This window comes from Panthera tigris, chromosome D4 (assembly GCF_018350195.1).
Source record: "Panthera tigris isolate Pti1 chromosome D4, P.tigris_Pti1_mat1.1, whole genome shotgun sequence".
NCBI classification, from domain to species: domain Eukaryota; kingdom Metazoa; phylum Chordata; class Mammalia; order Carnivora; family Felidae; genus Panthera; species Panthera tigris.
In genome coordinates, this window is record NC_056672.1 from 1,061,539 (window position 1) to 1,082,827 (window position 21,289).

At 57.5% G+C, this 21,289-nt stretch overlaps 1 protein-coding gene across 3 annotated transcripts; it reads left to right on the forward strand.

Moving 5' to 3' along the window:
• The first annotated feature begins 233 nt into the window (after positions 1 to 233).
• On the forward strand, positions 234 to 14,197 carry CARD19 (caspase recruitment domain family member 19). 3 transcript variants are annotated; one of them, XM_042963263.1, is made up of 6 exons: positions 234 to 481; positions 10,369 to 10,511; positions 11,958 to 12,111; positions 13,169 to 13,228; positions 13,413 to 13,484; positions 13,928 to 14,197. In XM_042963263.1, the coding sequence occupies exons 2-6, from the start codon at positions 10,413 to 10,415 to the stop codon at positions 14,041 to 14,043; spliced, it is 501 nt and encodes a 166-aa protein (XP_042819197.1). In that variant the 5' UTR covers positions 234 to 481; positions 10,369 to 10,412; the 3' UTR covers positions 14,044 to 14,197. The 3 variants fall into 3 exon arrangements, with proteins under 3 accessions (XP_042819197.1, XP_042819198.1, NP_001277529.1); NM_001290600.1 differs by lacking the exon at positions 234 to 481 and adding an exon at positions 979 to 1,000 and having other exon boundaries at positions 13,928 to 14,186; XM_042963264.1 differs by lacking the exons at positions 234 to 481; positions 13,169 to 13,228 and adding an exon at positions 720 to 1,000.
• Positions 14,198 to 21,289: the final 7,092 nt, after the last annotated feature.

Here is a 21,289-nt window from a genome sequence, read left to right on the forward strand (position 1 = left end):
TCGAGGGCGGGGCCATCTCGAGGGCGGGGCCTCGAGGGGGCGGAGCCTAGATAGGGCGGAGCCTAGATAGGGCGGAGCCAGTAGGCGGGCGTCGGCAGTAGGGGAAGGTGCGCCAGGGCTGGGGGCGGGGCTGGAGTGGGGCGCTCAGAGTCCTGGTCGTCGCCGGAAGGGGCGGGGCCATGCTGGGGGCGGAGTTTGGAGCCCTGGGACAGGATGGCGGGACGGGACTTATTGAGGGGCGGAGCTAAGGGCTTGTGAGGCCCCTGTACCCTATGCGGGTTGGAAACTCCAGACTTCAGAAGGCGGGGCCGGGCTCAGTGAGGGGCGTGGGTCAGGGCTGTAGAAGCGACCTAACAGACGTCAGCAAGGGTGGGGCTCAGTGGAGTCGGAGCTTAGAGCCCTAGCATAGGCGAAGACGCCTGCGGCGCCCGGGATGGAAGGGCCTCAGAGAGGGGTGGGGCCAAGAACTCCTGCCAGAGCCGTAGGTGCCTCCAGAGGGGGAGGTGTTCAAGTGGGGGCGGGGCTTAGGACCTTCGCGGCCAGGCCACAGGTCTGGGGGCGGAGCATAACGTCCGGAGGAGGCGGGGCTCGAATGGGGAGCGGGGCTTTGGGCCCTCGCGGCGCCGCAGCTGCCGCTGGGGGCGGAGCATAACGGGAAGGGGCGGGCTCAGTGGGGGCGGGGCCTATAACTTCTACGGGTGCCGTAGGTATCTCGGGTGGAGGCGGGGCTCGAGCGGGGTCTGGGCTTGGGACGCTCGCGGCGCTGCCGCTGCCTCTGTGGGCGGAGCATAACGGGAAAGGGCCGGCTCAGTGGGGACGACTTGGGACTGTGGCGGCGACACCGCCGAGACCGGGGCGAGGCCTGCCGGGAGGCGGGCCTGCCGGGAGGGGGCGGAGCGAGTGGGACCGGGCGAGCGGCGGACAGACGACCTAACGGGTGGACGGCGGCAAGGGGACGGGCCGGGCCCGGCCGGGAGCGCGCCGTGCGTCGCCATGACAGGTGAGAGCGGGCCGGGCCGGTGTCCAGCCTGCCAGCCCGGGACCGGCGCGCGGCCGCGGTGACCCCCCGGTGCTGCCCCGGTGGCAGCTCCTCGCGGCAGCGGCCAGTGACCTTGGTCCGTGACCGCCTCTCTGTGGGCGGGACGACGACCGGCCGGGGGCAGTGGTCGGAGCCTGGAGGGGCCGTGGGCGAGGGGCTGGGGTGATGCTGAGGCCTGACAGGGGGAGGCGAGGGTGAAAAGGGCACCAGCAGTCTTCGCGGGGGTCATCCTGGCCACCTGACACCCGTGTATAGTACCAGTGGGACTCTTGTTTGGGGTCAGGCCCAGGAGAACCGGGGACACAGACTCAGCCAGCACCCCTGGGCTTTGTGCTGCGTGCAGGGCGGCCCTGCCCCCTCCAGATTCTCCCAGAGTGGGGTCTGAAGTGCAGCCAAACCCCCAGAGCCTGTGTGGACCGCAGAACCCACCTGCCTCCTGGTCCCAGCTGAGCAGGGTCACCTTGTTGTGTGGGACTTCCACTGATGGAGAGACCTGGTGATGGAGATGGGTTGGCCAGGGATCTCATGACAGCATGGTCAGGGAATGTTCTTGCTCCCCAGGGCCCCACTCTTCCAACCTCCGGGGTGGCAGAGGGCTCAGGGAGGCTCCCAAAGGTCCTGTTCTCTCCCCGGTGCTCACTGGAGTCCCACAGATAGGATTTCATGGGCTAGTACCTGGTGTCTTCTGGGACACCAGTGTCCCAGCGTAGGTCAGAAGAGACCCCAGCTGCACCCTATTCGCCTGTCACCTCCCAGAACCCTTCTCATTTGTGGCTGCTTTTTCTGAGAGCCTGCTGTGCCCTTGGCCCTGTGTCAGGTGTAGAAGGACATGTAGGATATTGTCTGTATGTGGATGAGGAAATAAAGGCTCAGGTTGGACAGGTGCCAAGCACCAGGCTACCTGGGTGGTCAGGGGCAGAACTAGACCTGTGCCCTGCCCAGGCCCCTCAAGGTCCTGTGGGAGCCTCTCCACAGCCCTTTTCTTGCAGCCAAGTCTGAGCGTTGAGCCTCTAGAGATCCCTCCCGTCACAGCTCCTCATTTTGGGGGCAGGAAGCTGAGGCCCAGAGAGTGCGGGCAGCTTTGCCAGGCTGCAGGGATGAAATCCTTGGCTCGTTGTTCCTGTGCCATGACTGGGGGGTCTGCCTTGTGCTGGTTCTGGGGCCTTCATGACAGGTTGCAGGGTGGGCATTTGGACCCAATGTGTCTGCACAGGGCCAACGCTGGCCAGGTGTCACTGCAGCTGTTACTGTTCTGTGGACCCAGGTGTGCTGGGGAGTGAGCCCTCTCAGCGCCACACCTGAGGCCAGGTCCAGAGCGCAAGCAGGAGGGGATTCTGAGCGGGTCAGGGACTGCAGTGGGGAGGGAGCCATGGAAACTCAGGGAGGCCTCTTGAGGGGAGGACGGTGAGCTGAGTACAGGTTAGCCAGGGGGAAGCCAAGGGACAGGGTTCTCATCCTTTGGCAGGGGTCCCAAGCAGCATGGTGCCACGGCAGGGGCGGGGGGCGGCTGCTGTGCAGGACAGCTCAGGAACCTGGGGTGAAGGCACCTGGGGTAGCTCCCACAGGGCCTTGAGTGCCACGCAGGGGTAAGGGGTTGGGGGATCTGTGGTTTTGGCACCAGCTGAGCAAGTAGGTGGGGGAGGTGGGGCTTGGCAGAAGTTGCTGGCAGAGTCGGGTGGGTTTGTGCCAGAACATTCGACTCCATCCTGTAAGAGCTTTCTGGGGCTGTTACTCAGGACCCAGGACCAAAGTTTCCTGTGCATTTTCCTTCCTGGGTGTGGCCATCTGGGTGTGGTTTTCCTGCACGGCTTCCAGCCACCACGGAAAGCTTCAGCCCTAGGCTGTGTATGCCCTGTGCCGGGTGACTCATGCTTGCTGCCGTGGAGACTCCACCTAGCTAGGGCTGCAGCCGGAGGACCGCCAGTATGCTGGCCGTGGTCCACCGACAGTCCATGCATCCAGAACTCTTTAGTGAGTGCCTGCTGTATGCCTGCCCTGTGCACGAGTGCACACGCTGTAGAGGCAGTGCTGGGCAGAATAGCCTGGGGTCAGGATGCAGCTAATTGAACAGTTAATTAGTACGTTAATTAGGCGAGTGGGAAGTCTTGGATGTCAAGAGGCAGTGGCTTGACACAGCCACAAAGCTTTGGATGCCACAAAGTTGTGCCTGGCTCCAGCCTCCATCTTCACTCTCTAGTGGCTGAGGTCTTGGGCAGGTCCCTCATCTATTCCCATCTGGAAATGGGCGCGATGGTCTTGCTAGAGCCGCAGAGCTGATGGGGCGATGAAGATGATCTGCACGCAAAGAGCCTGTAGAGTGCCCGGTCACGGGGCACACGCCGTCAGCCGGCTCAGAGGGGCTACGAGTGGTGACGCCAGGTGACCGGGAAAGTCCTGCCTATGTGGCCCTGGCAGATCTTTCGGTGTCCCTGGGGGTGACTTCCTCACCATGGTGAGGCTGCTGACGGGTGCGTCTGCCAGGTAGACTTTCAGGACCTGGGAGGACCCAGAAGTTAGAAATGCATATTTTTGAGGGAAAAGACCAGTCAGGAGGAGGTGGCAGTGGGAGAGAGAGGTGAGGAGGACAGATGGTGTGTTGAGTAGGCCCCATGGCAGAAATCTAGGAGGGGCCCTTCTTGTTCCCACATGATGACCCCATTTGAAAAAATCAACTTTATTGAGGTATTATTTACTCACAACAAATGCATTTATTCTTCTTAAACATTTTTTAAGTTTATTTATTTATTTTGAGAGAGAGAGAGACCATCCTAAGCAGGCTCTGTGCTGTCATCACAGAGCCAGACATGGGGCTCCATCCCACAAACCGTGAGATCCTGACCTGAGCTAAGATCAAGAGTCAGTTGCTTAACCGACTGAGCAACCCAGGTGCCCCCAAATGCACCTATTTTTTAAAAATGCTTTAATTTTTATTTTAGAGAAAGAGTGCACACACATAAGTGGGGGAGGGGCAGAGAGAGAGGGAGACACAGAATCTGAAGCAAGTTCCAGGCTCCGAGCTGTCAGCCCAGAGCCCGACTCAGGGCTTGAACCCACAGACAGTGCAATCATGATCTGAGCCGAAGTCAGATGCTCAACTGAGCCACCCAGGTGCCCCAAACATCTGATTCTTGATTTCAGTTCAGGTCATGATCCCAGGGTTGTAGGATCAAGCCCTGTGTAGGACTCCACGCTGGGCATGGAACTTGGTTAAGATTCTCTCTCTCCCTCTGCCCCTCCCTCCCACATGCATAGGCTTGTGCTTTATCTCAAAAAAATAAACATTAAAAAAAAACGAGTCTGTATGAATTTTAGAAGAAAAACAAGAAACATCATTGGAGTTTGGATAGGAATTGCGTGGACTCCATAGATCACTTTGGGAATTATTGTCATCTTCACGACATTAAATCTTCTAGTCCATGAACAGAGGGTATATTAATTTGTATCTTTTAAATTTCTTTCTGTGATGTTTTGAAGTTTTCAGTGTACAAGTCTTTTACCTTCTTCGTTGAATTTATTCCTAAGTATTTTATTATTTTTGATGACAGTGTAAGTGGAATTGTTTTCTTATTTTCTTTTTTGGATTGTTGATTATTAGTGTATGGAGATGCAACTGGTTGTTGTGTATTGATTTTGTATCTTGCAGCTTTGCTGAATTTGTTGATTAATTTTAACCTTTTTACAGTTTTCTAGATAGAAGATCATGTCATCTGCAAAAAGAGATCATTTTACTTATTCCTTTTTTTTGAATTTTTTAAAATGTTTTTATTTATTTTTGAAGGAGAAAGAAAGAGACAGAGCATGAGCGGGGGAGGAGCAGAGAGAGAGGGAGATACAGAATCAGAAGCAGGCTCCAGGCTCTAAGCTGTCAGCACAGAGCCTGATGCGGGGCTTGAACCCACAAACTGTGAGATCATGATCTGAGCCAAAGCCAGACACTCAACCGACTGAGCCACCCAGGCGCCCCCCTTTTTTTTAATTTTTTTTTTTTTACTTATTCCTTTTCATTTGAATAACTTTTTTTTTTTTTTTTTTTTTTTTTTTTTTTTGTCTAATTGCTCTGGCTAGAACTTCCAGTAATGCATTGAAAAGAAGTAGTGAGGGTGGGCCTCTTGCTTGGTTTCTGATCTTAGGGGAAAAGCTTTCAGACTTTTACCATTAAGCATGATATTTGCTGAGTGTTTTTCATATGTGACTTTCATCATGTTGAGGAAATTTTCTTCTAAATTTATTGAATGCTTTTTTCCTTTAATCCAGAAGGAATATTGCATTTGTCAAACGCCTTTCTGCATCATTTGAGATGACCGTGATAATCGTGTGTGTGTTTCTTCATTCTATTAACATAATGTATTACATTGATGGATTATCTTATGTTGAACCACCCTTGCATTCTGGTGTATAATCCTTTTAATATGCTGCTGAATTCAGTTTACTAGTATTTTGTTGAAGATTTTGGCATCTGTGTTTATAAGTGATATTGGTCTGCAATTTTCTTGTAGTTATCTGCGACTGGTTTTGTTATCAGGGTAATGCTGGCCTCATGGAATGAGTTAGGAAGTGTTCCCTCCTCTATGTTTTTTGGAAGAATTGTAGAAGCTTTGATATTTAAATGTTGGGTAGAATTCACCAGTGGAGCCATCTGGTCCTGAGCTTTTATTTGTTAGGACAGTTGTGATTACTAATTGAATCTTCTTACTAGTTAGAGGTCCATTGAGATTTTCTCTGTGTTCATGTTTTGGTTATGGTAGATTGTGTGTTTTTAGGGATTTGTCCACTTCATCTAGTTTGTCCAATTTGTTGGCTTACACATTTCCCAAGTATTCTTTTATAATCCTTTTTATTTTTGTGAAATTGGTAGTTCATTTCCTACTTTTATTTCTGATGTTAGTAATTTGAGTCTTTTTTCTTTGTAAGTCTAGCTAACAGTTTGTCAATTTGCTGATCTTTCCAAAGAACCAAGTTTTGTTTTTGGTTTCGTTTTTTCTATTTTCCATGTCAATTATCTTTGGTATAATCTTTATTATTTCCTCCCCTTCTGCTATTTTGAGTCTAGTTTGCTCTTACCTTCCTACTTCCTTAAGGTGTAACATTAGGTTGCTGATTTGAAATCTTTCTTCTGGTGTAAAGTGTGCATTTACAGCCTAAATGTCATCTTCCAAACTGTTTTCATGGCATCCCTTACATGTTGGTGTGTTGTATTTTTATTTTCAGTTGTCTCAAGGTACTTGCTAATTTCCCTTGTGATTTCTTCTTTGATCCATTGTTTCATTTTCACATACAAGTGAATTTTCTAGTTTTCCTTCTGTTACTGATTTTTGGCTTTATTCCATGTGATCAGAAAGACCCTTTGTATGATTTCAGCCTTTTTAAAGATATTAAGACTTGTTTTGTAGCCACATTTGTTTTATGGTCTGTCCTGGAGGATGTTCTATGTGTGCTTGAGAAGAATGTACAGGTCCACCTTGGAGCTATTGTGAGTTCGGTCCCAGACCACCACAGTAAAGCAAATATTGCAACGAAGTGAGTCCAGTAAAAAAAAAAAAAAAAAAAAAAATTAAACAGTGAGCCCAGTATATTTCTTGGTTTCCCAGCACATATAAAAGTTATGTTTACATTATGCTGTACTCTATCAAGTGCACAGTAGCATTATGTCTTAAAAACAATGTGTATACCTTAATTAAAAACATCTTATTGCTAAAAAATGCTACCAATTATCTGAGTTTTCAGCAACTCATAATCACTGATCACAGATCACCATAACAATTGTAATAATAATGAGAAGGTTTGAAATACGGTTTGAAGAATGAAAAGTTTGAATTGCAAGAATTATCAAAACGTGACACAGAGACCCAAGTGAGTCGATGCTGGTAGAAAAGTGGCTCCAGTGGACTTGCTCAGAGCGGGCTCGGCACAGACCCACAGTTTGTAAAATCGCAGTATCTGCAAAGTGCGGTAAAGGGAGGTGCACCTGTATTTTCTGCTGCTGTTGGGTGACTGCAGTCCGGGTGTGTTGGCCCTCGTTGGTTTATCATGCGGCTCACACCCTCCGTTCCCTTACTGGTCATCTGTGTGGTGTTTCTGGCTGTTACTAAGAGTGCGGTACTGGGGCACCTGGGTGGGTCAGGCAGTCAAGCATCCGACTTCAGCTCAGGTTGTGATCTCACAGCTCGTGAGTTCGAGCCCTGCATTGAGCTCTGTGCTGACAGCTCAGAGCCTGGAGCCTGCTTTTGGATTCTGTGTCTCCCTCTCCCTCTGCCCCTCCCCCACTCACGCTCTGTCTCTCTCTCTCTCTCTCTCTCTCAAAAATAAACATTAAAAAAATAATAAAAGTGTGCCACTGAAATCTCCAACTGATACTATTTTTCATTATTACTAAATCTTTACTATTATCTGGGGGCTCTGATATCTGGCTCATGTGCTTATTAGATCTTCTTGGTGAATTGACTCTATTATTAACGTTGATATACTTCTTGGTCTTTTGTAACAGTTTTTGATGCAAAGTCGATCTTGGCTTCTATGCACAGAGCCACCCTGCTCTCTTTGAGTTGCTATTTGCAGCGACATCTTTTCCCTTCTTTTCACTTTTGGCCCATGTGTGTCTTTGGATCTGAGTCTTTTGGAGACAGCTCATAGTTGAATCATATGTTTTTAATCCTGAGAGGACAAACAACTCTGTTTCTCCTCTGCTCCTACACGCAGCACTCATACCTCTGAGGACTCCTGGCACTTCTGGTCACCAGGTATGCGGTCCCTCACCTCCATCAAGCAGTCCCCTGACACCAGCTGGGGGTGTCACAGTTCACCTCCCGACGCTGTCTCCCTGGGGATGGCCTCAGTTCCCACTTGTGAAGAGCTCAGTCCTGTACACCGTCCCCGCTACAGACCCCGGTCACAAGGCTTCTCACCGACTGGCTATAAACCGAGGGTCCTGTGACCCCCTTTTTTGGTTCAGTCATTTGCTACAGCTCACAGAATCTGGGAGAACACTTTCCATACTAGTGCTGATTTATCACAGAAGGATACAAGTGAACGTCCACACACACAGGGTGCTCAGAGCAAAGAACTCGGGAAGGGGCCCAGAGCCTCTGTGTCCCTGCCGGGCCAGCCGCCTCAGCGCCTCCATGTGCTCGGCAACCTGGAAGCTCGTCCAGCTCCATCCTCTCGGGGTTTTACGCAGGTTTTATTACATAGGCGTGATTGATTCAATGATTGGCCATTGGTGATGGGTTCGGCCTCCAGCCCCTCTCCCCTCTAAGCCTCATGTGGTTGGCTCCACTGGCAACCAGTCCCATCTTGTGGTTATTTAGGGGCTTTAGAAGAGTCACCTTGTGCACACGGCCAGATGAGGTTGAAGGGGGCTCGTTAGGAACAAAAGACAGCTTCATCCTCATGGCTCATCTCTTAGGACGTTCCAGGGGGTTCAGGAGCCCTGTGCCAATATATATTTCTTATTAGAAATCACAGTATTGGGGCGCCTGGGTGGCTCAGTCGGTTGAGCGTCTGACTTCAGCTCAGGTCACGATCTCGCGGTCCGTGAGTTCGAGCCCCGTGTCAGGCTCTGGGCTGATGGCTCAGAGCCTGGAGCCTGCTTCTGATTCTGTGTCTCCCTCTCTCTCTGCCCCTCCCCCGTTCATGCTCTGTCTCTCTCTGTCTCAAAAATAAATAAATGTTAAAAAAAAAAAAAAAAAAAAAAAAAAGATCACAGTATCAAAATTCCATTTTGCCAATCTGCGTCTGTTAATCTGTTTACATTTTTTTAAAATGTTTATTTACTTTTGAGACAGAGCATGAGCATGGAAGGAGCAGAGAGAGAGGGAGACACAGAATCGGAAGCGGGCTCCAGCCTCTGAGCTGTCAGCCCAGAGCCTGATGTGGGGCTCGAACTCACAAGCCGTGAGATACTGACCTGAGCTGAAGTCAGAGGCTTAACCAACTGAGCCACCCAGGTGCCCCTGTTTACATTTATTTTTTTGAGAGCTTTTATTTTCTAAGTAATCTCTACACCCAATGTGGGGCTCAAACTCATGACCCCGCGATCAAGAGTTGCATGCTCCACTGACTGAGCCAGATAGGCGCTCCTTAATCTGTTTACATTTAAAGTAATTACTGCAGTCACTGGGGTGCCTGGGTGGCCCCATTTGGTGAGCCTCCGACTTCAGCTCAGGTCATCATCCCACGGTGATTTCAGGCCCTGTGTCCAACACCTTTGTGCTGACAGCTCAGAGCCTGGAACCTGCTTCGGATTCTGTGTCTCTCTCTTTGTCTCTGCCCCTCCCCCTGCTCATTCTCTCTCTCTCTCTCACTCTCAGAAGTAAATATTAAAAAAAATAATAATAAACTAATTACTGCAATTACTGATAATGAATCGCTTGTTTCTGCATTTTTGATGTTTGTTTTCTGTAGGTCTTGTAGCTTTTTGTCCTTTATCCATTACTACCTTCTTTCATGTTTAGTTGATTTTCTGTAATAACATTTTTTATTTCCTTTTGTGGATATTCCACGGATATTTTCTTTGTGGCTACCATGAGAGTTCCACATAACATCCTAAAGTTATAACCATCTAATGTGAATTGATATCAACTTAATTCCAATCACACACAAAAACTCTTCTCCTCTGCAGCTCTGCCCTCACCCAGTGCCCGTGTCCACCAGCAAGTGGGACAGGCTGGCACCAGTGGGGGGGGGGTGCATGTGGTCACACAATGGATGCTCTGGGATTCAGCACCCTTCCTTGGGGATCCTGTGCCTCCCACCAACCACTGACCCACCCCTGGACTTTAAAGGCCTGTCATTCTAAAGAACATTCTTAATGGGAAAAAAGGCATGGCAGTGATGCCGTGATGCCAGGACCCTGGCTGGGCACACCGGTCTGCTTTGTGGCAGCCTCACAAGGCCGGGCAAGCTCACGTGTCCGTGTCCCGTGGCCATGCCAGCACGGGCCACCCAGCCCTGCGCCCCTGTCCCTGTGGGAACAGCAGCCAGGGGAGCTGCAGGGTCGGGCCTTCTCCAGGCTGGTGTGTCCCTGCAGCAGGCCCTGGGAGGGGGGGACCCAGGGACAGCGGACTTGGCCTGAGTTTATCTCCTGCTGTAAGCTCTCAGGCGTAGAAGAGAAGAGCTGGAGTCTGTGGTCCCACACACTAGTGCGCCCCATCTCTGGCAGGGGGGTGGCAGGACACGGGGGTTCCAGGCTGTGCATAGCCTGCACGGGTGGGACGGCTTACAGCTGATGTGCCGCCCGGGGGCTTGGGGGCCATGCCACGGGTGGCATGTGGGCCCCGTTGCCACTCCTCGGCCGTGCGGGCTCATGCCCTCCGTGCTCTCTGCTGTTTCAGAGCAGACCTACTGTGACCGCCTGGTCCAGGACACGCCTTTCCTGATGGGCCACGGACGCCTCAGTGAGCAGCAGGTGGACAGGATCATCCTGCAGCTGAACCGCTACTACCCCCAGATCCTCAGCAACAATGATGCAGAGAAGGTGCTGGGGTGAGGGGAGGCGGGGGGGAGGGGGGGGGGGCGGCACATCTCTCCCTCCCTGTCCCTCCCTCCCTGGGCTGGGAGAAAGTGGGTGGGGGGGTGGGGGGGTGGAGAAGGACAGTGGAGGTGAAAGCCTGACTCCTCGCAGTGACGTTGGGCCCGGAACACCGGCTCCTTGAGCCTCAGTCTCTCCCCGTGTCCTCGGGGCCTGCCAGCCCTCCAGAGCCGCTGGAAGCCTCACAGGAGACAGGACAGTGTGCCACTGCGTGTGACAAGCCTGGGAGGGGAGAGGGGGCGGGGGCGCTGGCCGGGCTCACCCCAATGCCGCAGGGCTCCGCACCCTGCCTCTTCCAAAGGCTCAAAAGCGGACACCGAGGGAGGTGGGTGCACCTCGCCTGAGCCGCCCTTTCCCTGACTCCCCCTCAGGGCCAGGGCTTTGGGGTGTGGGGCCCCCTCCAGCCGAGTGGCTGAGTGAGCCCCACTCTCGGGGCTGCAGGGCTGCCTACAGGGCTTGGGGCCTCTCCTGGGCACAGTGAGGCTGACCCCCAACACAGCTGGAAGGCTCATGGGCCCTGCCACTGGCTCAGATGCTCAGGTTGTGAAAGTCTACAGCAAAGGAAAAGTACGGGTGGAGTTCATACCTTACTATTGTAATTAAAAGTCTGATACACGCTTATTATATAAATATTTGAGAAGTTTCAGACGTTTATACAAGAAGAAGGAGAGTCCTGCATGCACATTGCCACGCTATTCTGCTCCTTGGTCTCTCTGGCTCCTACCGTCCGCTTGCAGTTTGTTACACTCTGGTTCTGAGGGGAATGGTATGCTGCCACCAGGTGGCAGCACCAGGCCACAGCCTCCAGGTCCTGCATCAATGCCACCTGCCGACTCACTGACCTTTAGAACCATACATTTCTCCATGAACTCATCAGAAGATTCTGGGTTATTTTGTTTTGTTTTCCTGCTTAGCCCTCCGTTTTTAAATTCCTCGAGTCACATTCCTGTTGACTATAAACTACTAGAAGTTATTACTTATGACATCACCTCCTTGATTCCTTGTAGCCTTTTTACAAGTGAAGAAACAGAGTCCCAAGGTGTAAAATGACCTGCCAAAGTCACATGGCAAACCATCAGCTTTTAACAGGTGGAACAATGTCACCACTGTCTTTCTTGATGACCTGTCCTGGCCTCCACAGGGAGGAGGCTCCACAGGGAGGACCAGTGGCTGTGCTGTGACCACAGCACCGGCTTGGGCGCCACGTGGGTGGGCTGTGGCCCTGGTGGCACTTGATGCCTCCTCTGGGTGCTCTGTGCTGCCGCCCCCGCCGCACCCCGGGCAGGGGCCCCTCTGATGCAGAAGCTGGAGCCCAGGGCAGAGCCAGAGCCCCCAGCCTCCTTGGCCCTGCCCCTCCAGCCTGACCTTTCCACGCACCCTTTCCACCCCCAGTTCCGGAATCCCAAGGCGTCCCTGCGAGTGCGGCTCTGTGACCTGCTGGGCCACCTGCAGCGGAGCGGCGAGCGGGACTGCCAGGAGTTCTACCGGGCCCTGTACATCCACGCGCAGCCCCTGCACAGCCGCCTGCCCAGCCGGCTGGCCCTGCGTAAGTGCGCCCCCCGCGCCCCCAGACAGGAGCAAGCTGTCGGATGCGGACACTGCCGCATCTCTCGCGCCTGCTGTTACACAGGAGGAGGCGTCTGGCGGGTGTGGCTCCGCCCTCCCTCCAGCCTGGTGCCCTGGGGCCCGTCACCTGCGGGCTGGGGGCCGCTCACGGCTGTGCCAGCCTTGAGTATCTGTGCCCCCATGGCAGAAACTGAGGTCGTGCCCACAACTGAGGATGCCCTGGCCGGGGGCGGGGGGATCCCCGCAATGTGGGCGTTTCTGTAGAACGATGTCAGGCACGGTGGCTGGTCTGAGGCATGCACGCTTTGGTTTCAAGGGTTTTGGCTGAGAGCTCAAGAGGCACGTGAGTCCCGAGGGACCCTCTGAGCTGCGTGTGGGGATGGAGGAGACACAGGCGGGGATGGCAGTCCAGGCCTGAGACCTCTGTGCCCTGGTCCCCTGGAGGAGGGGCCGGTGTCCCTCGATCTTCTGATGGGAAGCCAGAGGCCTGAGGGACAGGGTGGCTCACCCTGACTGCTCAGCTGGGACCCCGGGGCAGGTGTCCCTGACCTGAGGATGAGCTCTGGTCCAGGACCCGTGTGTCACACCAGCCACTGGGGGGGCCCCACAGTCTGGCTGGGCATCAAGCACCTTCCAGGCTCCTGGGCCATCAGCAGGTGGCTGGTTGGGGAGGTCTGGGAGAGAGTGTGCCCTGCCCTCCTATGGACATCACCAGACTTGGGATGGTACGCTCGGTGCCTGCCTCCGCACGGAGCGGTGCCCCCTACCCATGGCCCTCAGGGTCTCAGGATGTGGACAGAAGGAGATCCAAAACTCAGGGTTCTGTGACGCTGATCCCACGGTTCCCTCCCTGGTGCTTTCTGCCACGCCTGGCCCAGAAGGCCGGCTGGGTGTGTGTACAGCCTGGTCCGGCCCAGCCTAGGGGTTCCGGGGGTGGAGGGAAGGAGCCTGAGCAGCCCCTTGGTTTCCTGCAGGCGGGACGACCACCCTCCTCTGGCCGGCCCACAACTAACCGAGCCCTGTGATTTTGTTTCCAGAGAACTCAGATTGCACAGAGCTAGACTCCGGCACCGTGGGCCGCGAGCTCAGTGACAGGGGTAACGGCCTCCCACGCCCCCCACCCTGTCCCCCACCCAGGGCTCCGTCTCTGCCTCAGGGTCTTCTCCTTTCCGAGTCAGACTCGGTCCTGCCTTCCCATTGACTGGGCCCCAGGGTGCTCGCTGGGGCGCCCGCCGTCTGGGCTCAGGCGGCCATGTGCCCACATGCCCCCTTTCTCCCCAGGACCCATGGCCTTCCTGGCCTGCCTCGGCCTGGCCGCGGGGCTGGCGCTCCTCGTCTACTGCTGCCCTCCAGGTGGGTGCCGCCTGCCAGGCCCAAGCACCGAGCCCCCTGGCCTCCCTGTGCCTCAATTTCCTAGCCTGTGTGGTGGGACGGCAGTGGGGCCCAGTTTGCAGGCACAGGAAGAAGAGGGAGTATGGGGGCTCCACCACCCCCCAGGGGTCGGAGGGTGACAGCCCCTGGCGGGAGGCAGGGTGTAGCCGGGGCTCTGGGGGCCCCTGTCCTGTGTGTGGCCTGGAGTAGGGTGCCCACCTCTGGCCCCCATGTCACAGCCCTGGCAAATGGACGGGGGCCCACAGCCCAGCATGGCAGCTGCCGTCCCTGCCTGGCCACACCGGGCCTGTCACCGTTGTGGACGGGGAGCCACAGGCCCACTTGGCAGGGACGCCCCACGCCGCTTGGCTGTGGGGCTGCACAGGCACGTCAGTGGCAGTGTCTGAGACCACCTTGTCTTCCAGACCCCAAGGTGCTGCCGGGGGCCCGGCGTGTCCTGGGCTTCTCCCCCATCATCGTCGACAGGCACGTCAGCCGCTTCCTGCTGGCCTTCCTCACAGATGACCTGGGAGGGCTCTGATGACCCTGCCCCCACCAAAGAACCCCACCTGCCTGCCGAGTGGGCCCCACTTTTCTAAATGTTTATTTTTCACTATTTATACTTTTTTAAGAAAGTTACCTTCGCCTGACAAAGGTGCTCAACATTAAATGTTGGAGTCTTGTCGCTTCCCTTGGGAATGTTTTCTGGACGATTCTGACTTGAGACCCTGTGGTGTCTTGGCTGGCGGGGCTGACTCTGAGGGCTCTCGGTGTCCCACACTCAGCCCGGGGCCAGGTCCTGCTCAGGCTGCCCCAGCCCCCACTGCCCCTCAGCACCCACCCCCAACATCCCCCCACCTCACCGTCTCCCCAGAAGGTCCCTCCTCTCTTTCCCCTTCTCCCTCCCACCGTGCCTCTCCAGAGCCCACACTTCTCACTTGGAGCCCCTCTGTAGTCTTCTGTCTGGCACGCGGTCCGCCCCCACACCCATCCCCCCATCCCGGCCCATCACCTCGCCCTTCCCGGCCACCAGCCCAGGTGGGAGGGCTGGGTGGGGGCACTGCCCCGCCATCTGTCAGCCCCTGCCTGGGGCCACGGGGGGGCACCAGCTGCACATACCAAGATGCCCCAAGAAGCCCCATGCCCATATGTGTTCACTCCACCCAGCGACCCCAGCAGGTGGGGGCTGCATCCCTGCTTTCCTGAAGAGGATACTGAGGTTACTCAGCCAGGAAAAGGGGGACCTGGCACGTGAGGGGGTCTAAGATTCACCACTGCCTTCATTCTCTTCTGTGATGTGTCCTAAAGGGACCCTTCACAGCCCCTTGTCCCCATCTAGTCACCAGAGCCAACACCCGGGTCCGGGGCCCTGCCTGACCTCACCCGCCTCTGTCCTGGGAGTGGAGTCCCTCCCTACCACGAGGTGAGACCTGGGCTTAATGGGTCTGGGGTGGGTCCATTGGGTCTAGAAATGAGCCCAAGGTCTTGTCCCAGATTCCAGGCAGAAACTCAGAACGAAACAGTCCACAAAACCTTCTAGAACTTTTAGAGTTGACAAATGTCATTGTGCCATCCAGGGTCCTGGCCTCTGGCTCCTCCCCACTGCCCCCACCAGCCTGGGGTTTGCACCACCCCCCTCATCCTCATCTTGGGGACACTGGCCTATCCCCTCAACCGGGGTGTCTACACCTGTCTCACCTGCTAGCCTCAGGCTCAGGATCCCAATGTGGAAACTTCCCTTTGGACATGGGAAGGTAAGTGTGCAAGTCCAAGAGGGCCTGGTGCCCTAGCCTTGGCATTCAGCGTCACAACCCCGAGGGCCCCGTAAGCCAACTGAGTCGCCTGCGGACTTGCAAGCAGGACCTCCTGGCACCGCGTCGCCTCTGGGCGCCATCATTTTCAGTCCAAAGCCAAGGACCACACAGCCGCCGAGATGGGGGTTCCACCCGGCCTCGCCACACATGCATGTGCACCAGGCACAGGCTGGCCCCCAGGGGTCCCTCTCCCAGTTGCCTCCTCGATCGGCTCCTCCCCCACAGCCCCTTTTTGGGGAAACAGAAGCGTATTTGTCAACCCACGAATCACCATGAGTTTGCATTTTCCATGGGAGGTTTCTGGAGATGCCAGGGCAGGCCACCTCCAGGGACGACAGCTGCTCCCAGGTCTCAAGGTGGCAGGGCACGTGTAGGGAAACAGGTGGGGGCAGAGGGGCCCGGCTCCGGGACGTGGTGTCCCACACACGCAGCCAGCTCCTGGGCTAATTCCCTCATTCCGGCGCCCCGGCTGGATGCCGTGGGACAGCATGGCCTGCGCTCACTCTCCACCTCTACGCTGCAGGCCCCGGGGTGTCTCCAAACGGAGCCTTGGTTTGCCCATCTGTACAATGGAGACACTCCTGTGAGCACTCCTCGAGCAGGCCCTGGACGGCACTGCTCAGTCCCATCTCTTTGCCAGAACTCTCTCCACGATTTCACCACTTTGTGGGAGCGTCACATGCAGATTTCTCTCTGGGACATTCCACTGGGTGGAGCGGGCACGGCTGCTGGCGCTTGGCCATGAGGACGCAGGGGCTTCCCTGAGCCACCCGAGCTGAATGGAGCCCCCACAGCTGAGCCCCACACAGAGCCCCTCTTGACCTTTCCCGGGGCCCAGGAGAGGGACCTGCAGACCTGCCCGCTTCCCTACGGCGCTTTGGCGCCTGACCGGGGCTGGAGAGACGTCCCGCGTGCCAGGTCCTCGTGCAGACTGCAGAGGCTGGACTGGAGGCCACCTTCCCGCTGGCCCGCCACACCAGAGGCCTGGTGCCTGCACCCGCTCTGGACTCTGACATCGGGGGCGCCGGAGGTTCCGGAGGTCAGACCCCGAGGCTCAGCTGGGCGGGTCCCCTCACGACGGAGCAAGATCCCGATTCCCAGGTTAAATTTCTTTCTGGGCAGGTGCCCTGGGGTGTTTGTTTGTCCTGCTCCCTGAGAGACACAGCTGGCAAAAGGTGACGGAAACACCCCGGTGAAGGTGACAGACACCTGGGTAGAAGTGGTGGCTGCACCCAGGTCACGGTAAACGAGGCCACTGCGTGAAAGTGCAGGCACGCCGGCCCTCAGGAGGCAAAGAGGTTCCGGCGGGGCTAGAATTTTGCCTCAGCTGAAAGCACCTGCTGTGTTCTGAACAGCCGCGTCCCCCCCAAAATCCGTAATGGTGGAACCTGACCCCCAAGGTGATGGTGGTGGCAGGTGGGGCCTTTGGGGTGATTGGATCACGAGAATGGAGCCCAAGATGGGACTAGTGACCTTGTAAAAGAGACCCCAGAGAGCCTGCCACGTGAGGGCACAGTGAAATCAGGAAGCTGGTTCTCACCAGACACGAATCTGCTGACGCCTTGACCTCAGATTTCCAGCCTCCCGAAGTCTCTGTGTGTATAAGCCACAGTCTGTACTCCGTTCTAGCGCCCGAACCAGGACACCACCTCCAAGGAGATATCCCAGAGGCAGGCCCACAGGCCTGTGGCGGGTAAGGTCCTCCTGCTGTGCGCCACCCAAGACCTGTGAGGCCGCCACCCCCGAGGGCCCTGTGGTAGGGTTCCTTCCCCTGAGCAGGGGGCGGCCGGTACCCGTCACAGGCCTCGGGACCCGTGGTGAGCCGTGGTGGTCCAGGGCGCCCGTCCCCCAGCCCTGGCCAAGCAGGCTTCTCCTGACTGCTGACTTTCTCCTCCTGTCCGTGACCCGCCAAGGCCTTGCCCCTCAGCCCGGGCTGTCTGGACCCCTCCCTGGCTACCAGCCTCGACAGGCCCTCTTCTGTGACTGGACTCCATGCCGATGGCTGAGGTCTGCGCTGGCCCAACTGCCTGCCCCACTGGTCAAACCCTGAAAGGCCTCCCCTCCTAGGCTGAGGCTTGGGGGAACAGTGGGGCATCAATGCTGAGGTTCAGCACCTCCCCCCACCAGGCCCCTGCCCTGCCTACCCGCTGGGCGGTCAGAGCCAGCGACCCGGAATGGAAGAAGTCCATCGGGGCACAGAAGGCCCCACACGTCACGCATTCCCCCGCTCCCCCTGCCCTGGCCACTCTGAGCCCTCGCTGTTTGCCCCTGTATGCCCACCCCCACACATCTACAAGCGGAACCGCTCACGACCCGTGCGTCACACCTTCCACGTGCTGTGCCCACAGCTGGAACGCTCTTTCCAGAACCCCCTTGGGTTTAACCTGAAGACGTGAGACGTTGCCTCATCTAGGAAGCCCTTCCAGATACTTCAGCGACCAGAGTAGGTCCTGACCCAGCCACGGTCGGTCGTACTGGAGTGCCGCTCCCACCTCAAGAAGAGTGCAGGGGCTGGGACAGGCTGCCCGGGGGCAGAGGATCGTTCCCAGGATTTGAGAAGCGACAGGAGTATGAGGATAGCCGAGGGGAGTGAAATGAGGTGTGAGGAGGATGTGAGGAGGTGCCTGGAGAGTGTTGAGGTATGTTGAGGCGGGGGGGGGGGGGGGGGGGGGGGGGGAAGGGTGTAAGGGAGTCGTGGTGAAAGGGCGTGTGATGGAGGCTGCTGGAGACGCGTGAGACCCGTGTGAGGGGGTGAAAGGACAGTGTGACGCAGGGCGCTAGTGAAGAAGGAGGTCTCCTGGTGGAGGGAGTTTGGCCCCGGATCCCCCTGCCTCAGGCGGATGTGGTTACGGGCCAGGCGAGGGCACAGGCTGGTGTTTGCGGAGCCGGAAACGCGGCTGCATCTTGCACAACCCAGCGCTCCCTCCGGGGAGAGGGCGGTGTTGACCCTGCAGGTGTCCGGGCGAAGGCGCTGACGCTGTGGGATCAGAGCGTTACTTCCAGTCCGCCCGGGCCAGCGTTCTGCGATGGGCTGAGGGGTCCTGCTGACCCCGTGTCCTCCCAGACCTCGGCTCGACCCCGGGCCCCACCAGGCCCCCGGATCAGCCTCCGGCCGGCTGGGCCCCACAACCCGCTGTCGTCACAAGGACGGGGGAGGGTCCCTCGGCGGTAGCCAGGTGGCGGCCGGGACCCTGAATCCTGTGCCGCCCGGAAGGGGAGGCCGGAGCCCCGTCTCCCCGCTGAGGGTCTGGGTGGGATCAGGTCGGGGCAGCTTCCTCGGCCCCCACACGGGTCTCCTTAAGTAAACGCTCGAGAGAAAGAGAAAAACCATCAAAACAGAGTGACCGGACCCAGAGGACACATGTTCCTGGGAGAGGTGGAGGGGCGGGCCTGGCAGAGCTACCTCCTCGAGAGGGGACGCTGCCCAGGGATGACCCATCTGTCACCTGTCGTCTAGCCTCTGTCGACCACCTGCCAACCTGTCATCCTCGTCCATCCACCCATCACCTCTCTCTCAGGCTGAGCACACGCTGCTCTGGCCCCCGCGGCCCCGCGCTCCTGCACCATGGGCCGTGCCCCTCCCCCCTCCAGGTCCCCCCTGCCTCCCACCTTCCCCAGTGTCTCTCCAAGGCTGCCCTCGGTCTCCACAAGCTCATCTCCTCCCCACCCCCGCCCCCTCACTCACTCGTGACTGGACCCGCCTGGCTCACCAGCACCAGTGAGGGAGGAGGTCTGTAGCAGACATTCACTGGGCACGAACTGTATGCCAGACATGGTGCCAAGGACACAGGCCACAGGTGGTGGCACCTGCTGGGAGAGCCAGGCCAGACCCGTGGCCCAGAAACAAGCAGAAGGGAAGGCGTACACGGGGGGCCCTCTCCTCCCCCGGTTAAAGCCTCTCTCTCGGATCCTCAGGGTGACTGGCCTTAGGACCCTCCCTCTCTGGGGGCCGCCCTGGACTTGAGGCAGGCCCGGCCGGGGTGGGCAGGGCTCAGACGCGGGCCCGGGGGGACACTATGGATGGCGATGCCAGCCCGTGGCGCCCAAGTTGGAGTAGAGCCGAGCAGCCTCTGTGACAGTGACTGGCGGAGAGGGTCAGGAGGACCTGCAGGACGTGAGCCCCACCCTGGAGAGCGGCCACATGCCGAGGCCTGAGATGGGAGCGCATCTGGAGTGAGGGCCGGGGGGCCAGAGGGGCCGTCGAGGTTCGAGCCTGGGAGCCGGCAGGTGGGGAGGTGTGGGGTGCCGGGGACGGGGTGCTGGGGGGACCAGGGCACACAGACCCACCCACCACCCCTTGCTGTCCCCAGTGCCCCAGCACCTTCGGAGGCCAGCCCGGCTCGGTGACTGGGGCTCAGTCCAGTCATCTGGGGTTCACCCCTCTGGTGGTGCACTGACGGACTTCCTGTCCTGGCCCAGGGAGGGGCTAGGCCATCTGCTGGCCACGTGCATGGTGCCACCCCACGTGACTACCGGCTAGTCCACACCGCAGGCCGCAGGCCACTCTGGGCAACCCCAGGGGCGTTGTGCAGGGCAGGACTGGGCCAGGGGAACATCCCGGGACACCGGAGATGGCCGGGGGAGAGGGGCAAGGGAGACAGAGGGGGTGCACCGGGTGGGCTGGCAGGAGGGCCAGGTTGTGTAGACAGGTCACAGACGTGAGCCTGACCTCCTGCTGCTTCCGGCAAAAGCCGCGTCAGTCAGCGCAGGTGAGCCGGGCTCCCGGTAGCAGGAGAAGTGAGCTAGCTACCCGCCCCACCCTCCCCGCCCCCCCCGCCCCCCCGCCCCCCACCGCAGGGCCATTCCCAAGTTTGTGACCTCGGCACCACCAGACCCCAGGGCTGCCTGCCCCTGCCCGGCGGGGCCCCATCAGCTCCTCTGCGAACACATGTCCACCCTCTGCCCACCTGCCCCTCATGCTTCTTCATGGATTTTGTCTCACACATGGATCAGGACACAGACATGCTCACGGGAGCAGAGGGCTTCCCCAGGGCCCCAGCTCCGAGGCCACCAGCCCTTCTCGACCTCGAGTCATTCACTTCCTCATGCTTTTTCCTGAGTAAAGTCCAGGACTGGACCACCTTACCCACCAGCACTTCTGTTTATCGATCACTTTGTGCGAGCTGACCACAGTCACCTGAATATTTTTAGGGAGGGACCTGGGGCTGGAAAGTTTCCCACCTGGAGGACCAGGCGAGGGTCCTGTCACACCAAGGACATGAAGGGGTGCCGGTGTGGGTTGGGAAAGGGGACGAGGGGGCAGAGCGCGAGGGCTCAGGCCCTGGAGTTCGCAGGGGTGGACCGAGAGAAGAGGGGACTCCAGCCAGCATGGGGACCCTCAGGACAGATGCCCTGGAGCCAACACTGGCGCTTCGGGGGTCTCTGTGGGTTGCGGCCCGCCCAGCACCAGACCCCCTTCCCTCAGCCCCCTCGGCCTGATTGGCCAGCAGCACTGGGCACCCCGCAGTGAGCCAGGTTGTAGGTGCAGAGAGGCTGCAGGAAATCCGAGAGCACTGGAACTTTCCATGAGGCCAGGGGGACACGGGCCCAGTGCCCTGAGGGCATATGGTGACACCTGGCTGTCCCTCCAACCCAAGGTCATCCTGCACACTGTCCTTCCAACCTCTTCAGAGGGTCCAGGTCTTGGCTTCTGACCCCAAAGCCACCGAAGTGGACGAGGGACCAGTGTCCCTCCTGCGGCACTGACACAGCCCCCCAAGCCAGTGGTCCTACACATGCCCCCGCCCCCGCGGGCCTGAGGGAGCACCTGGAGGCCCAGGCCTGAGCAGGGGAGTGTGTATGCAGGGTCTGCTCTGCTGTGAAGAGTCTGTGGGATGCCTGGCAGCAGTGTAGACGAGAACACAGCACACAGACCCGTGGGCGGTGTAGGTGAGAACATAGCACACGGGCAGGTCTGCAGTGTAGACAAGAGCCCAGCGCACAGACACGACTGCAGGGCCCAAGACAGGGGAG

Excerpts from the sequence above, each read along its gene's own strand:
- CARD19 (NM_001290600.1), top strand. Across the intron at positions 10,512-11,957 it reads GCAACAATGATGCAGAGAAG|TTCCGGAATCCCAAGGCGTC; the intron begins GTGCTGGGGTGA and ends TTCCACCCCCAG. Across the intron at positions 13,485-13,927 it reads CGTCTACTGCTGCCCTCCAG|ACCCCAAGGTGCTGCCGGGG; the intron begins GTGGGTGCCGCC and ends CTTGTCTTCCAG.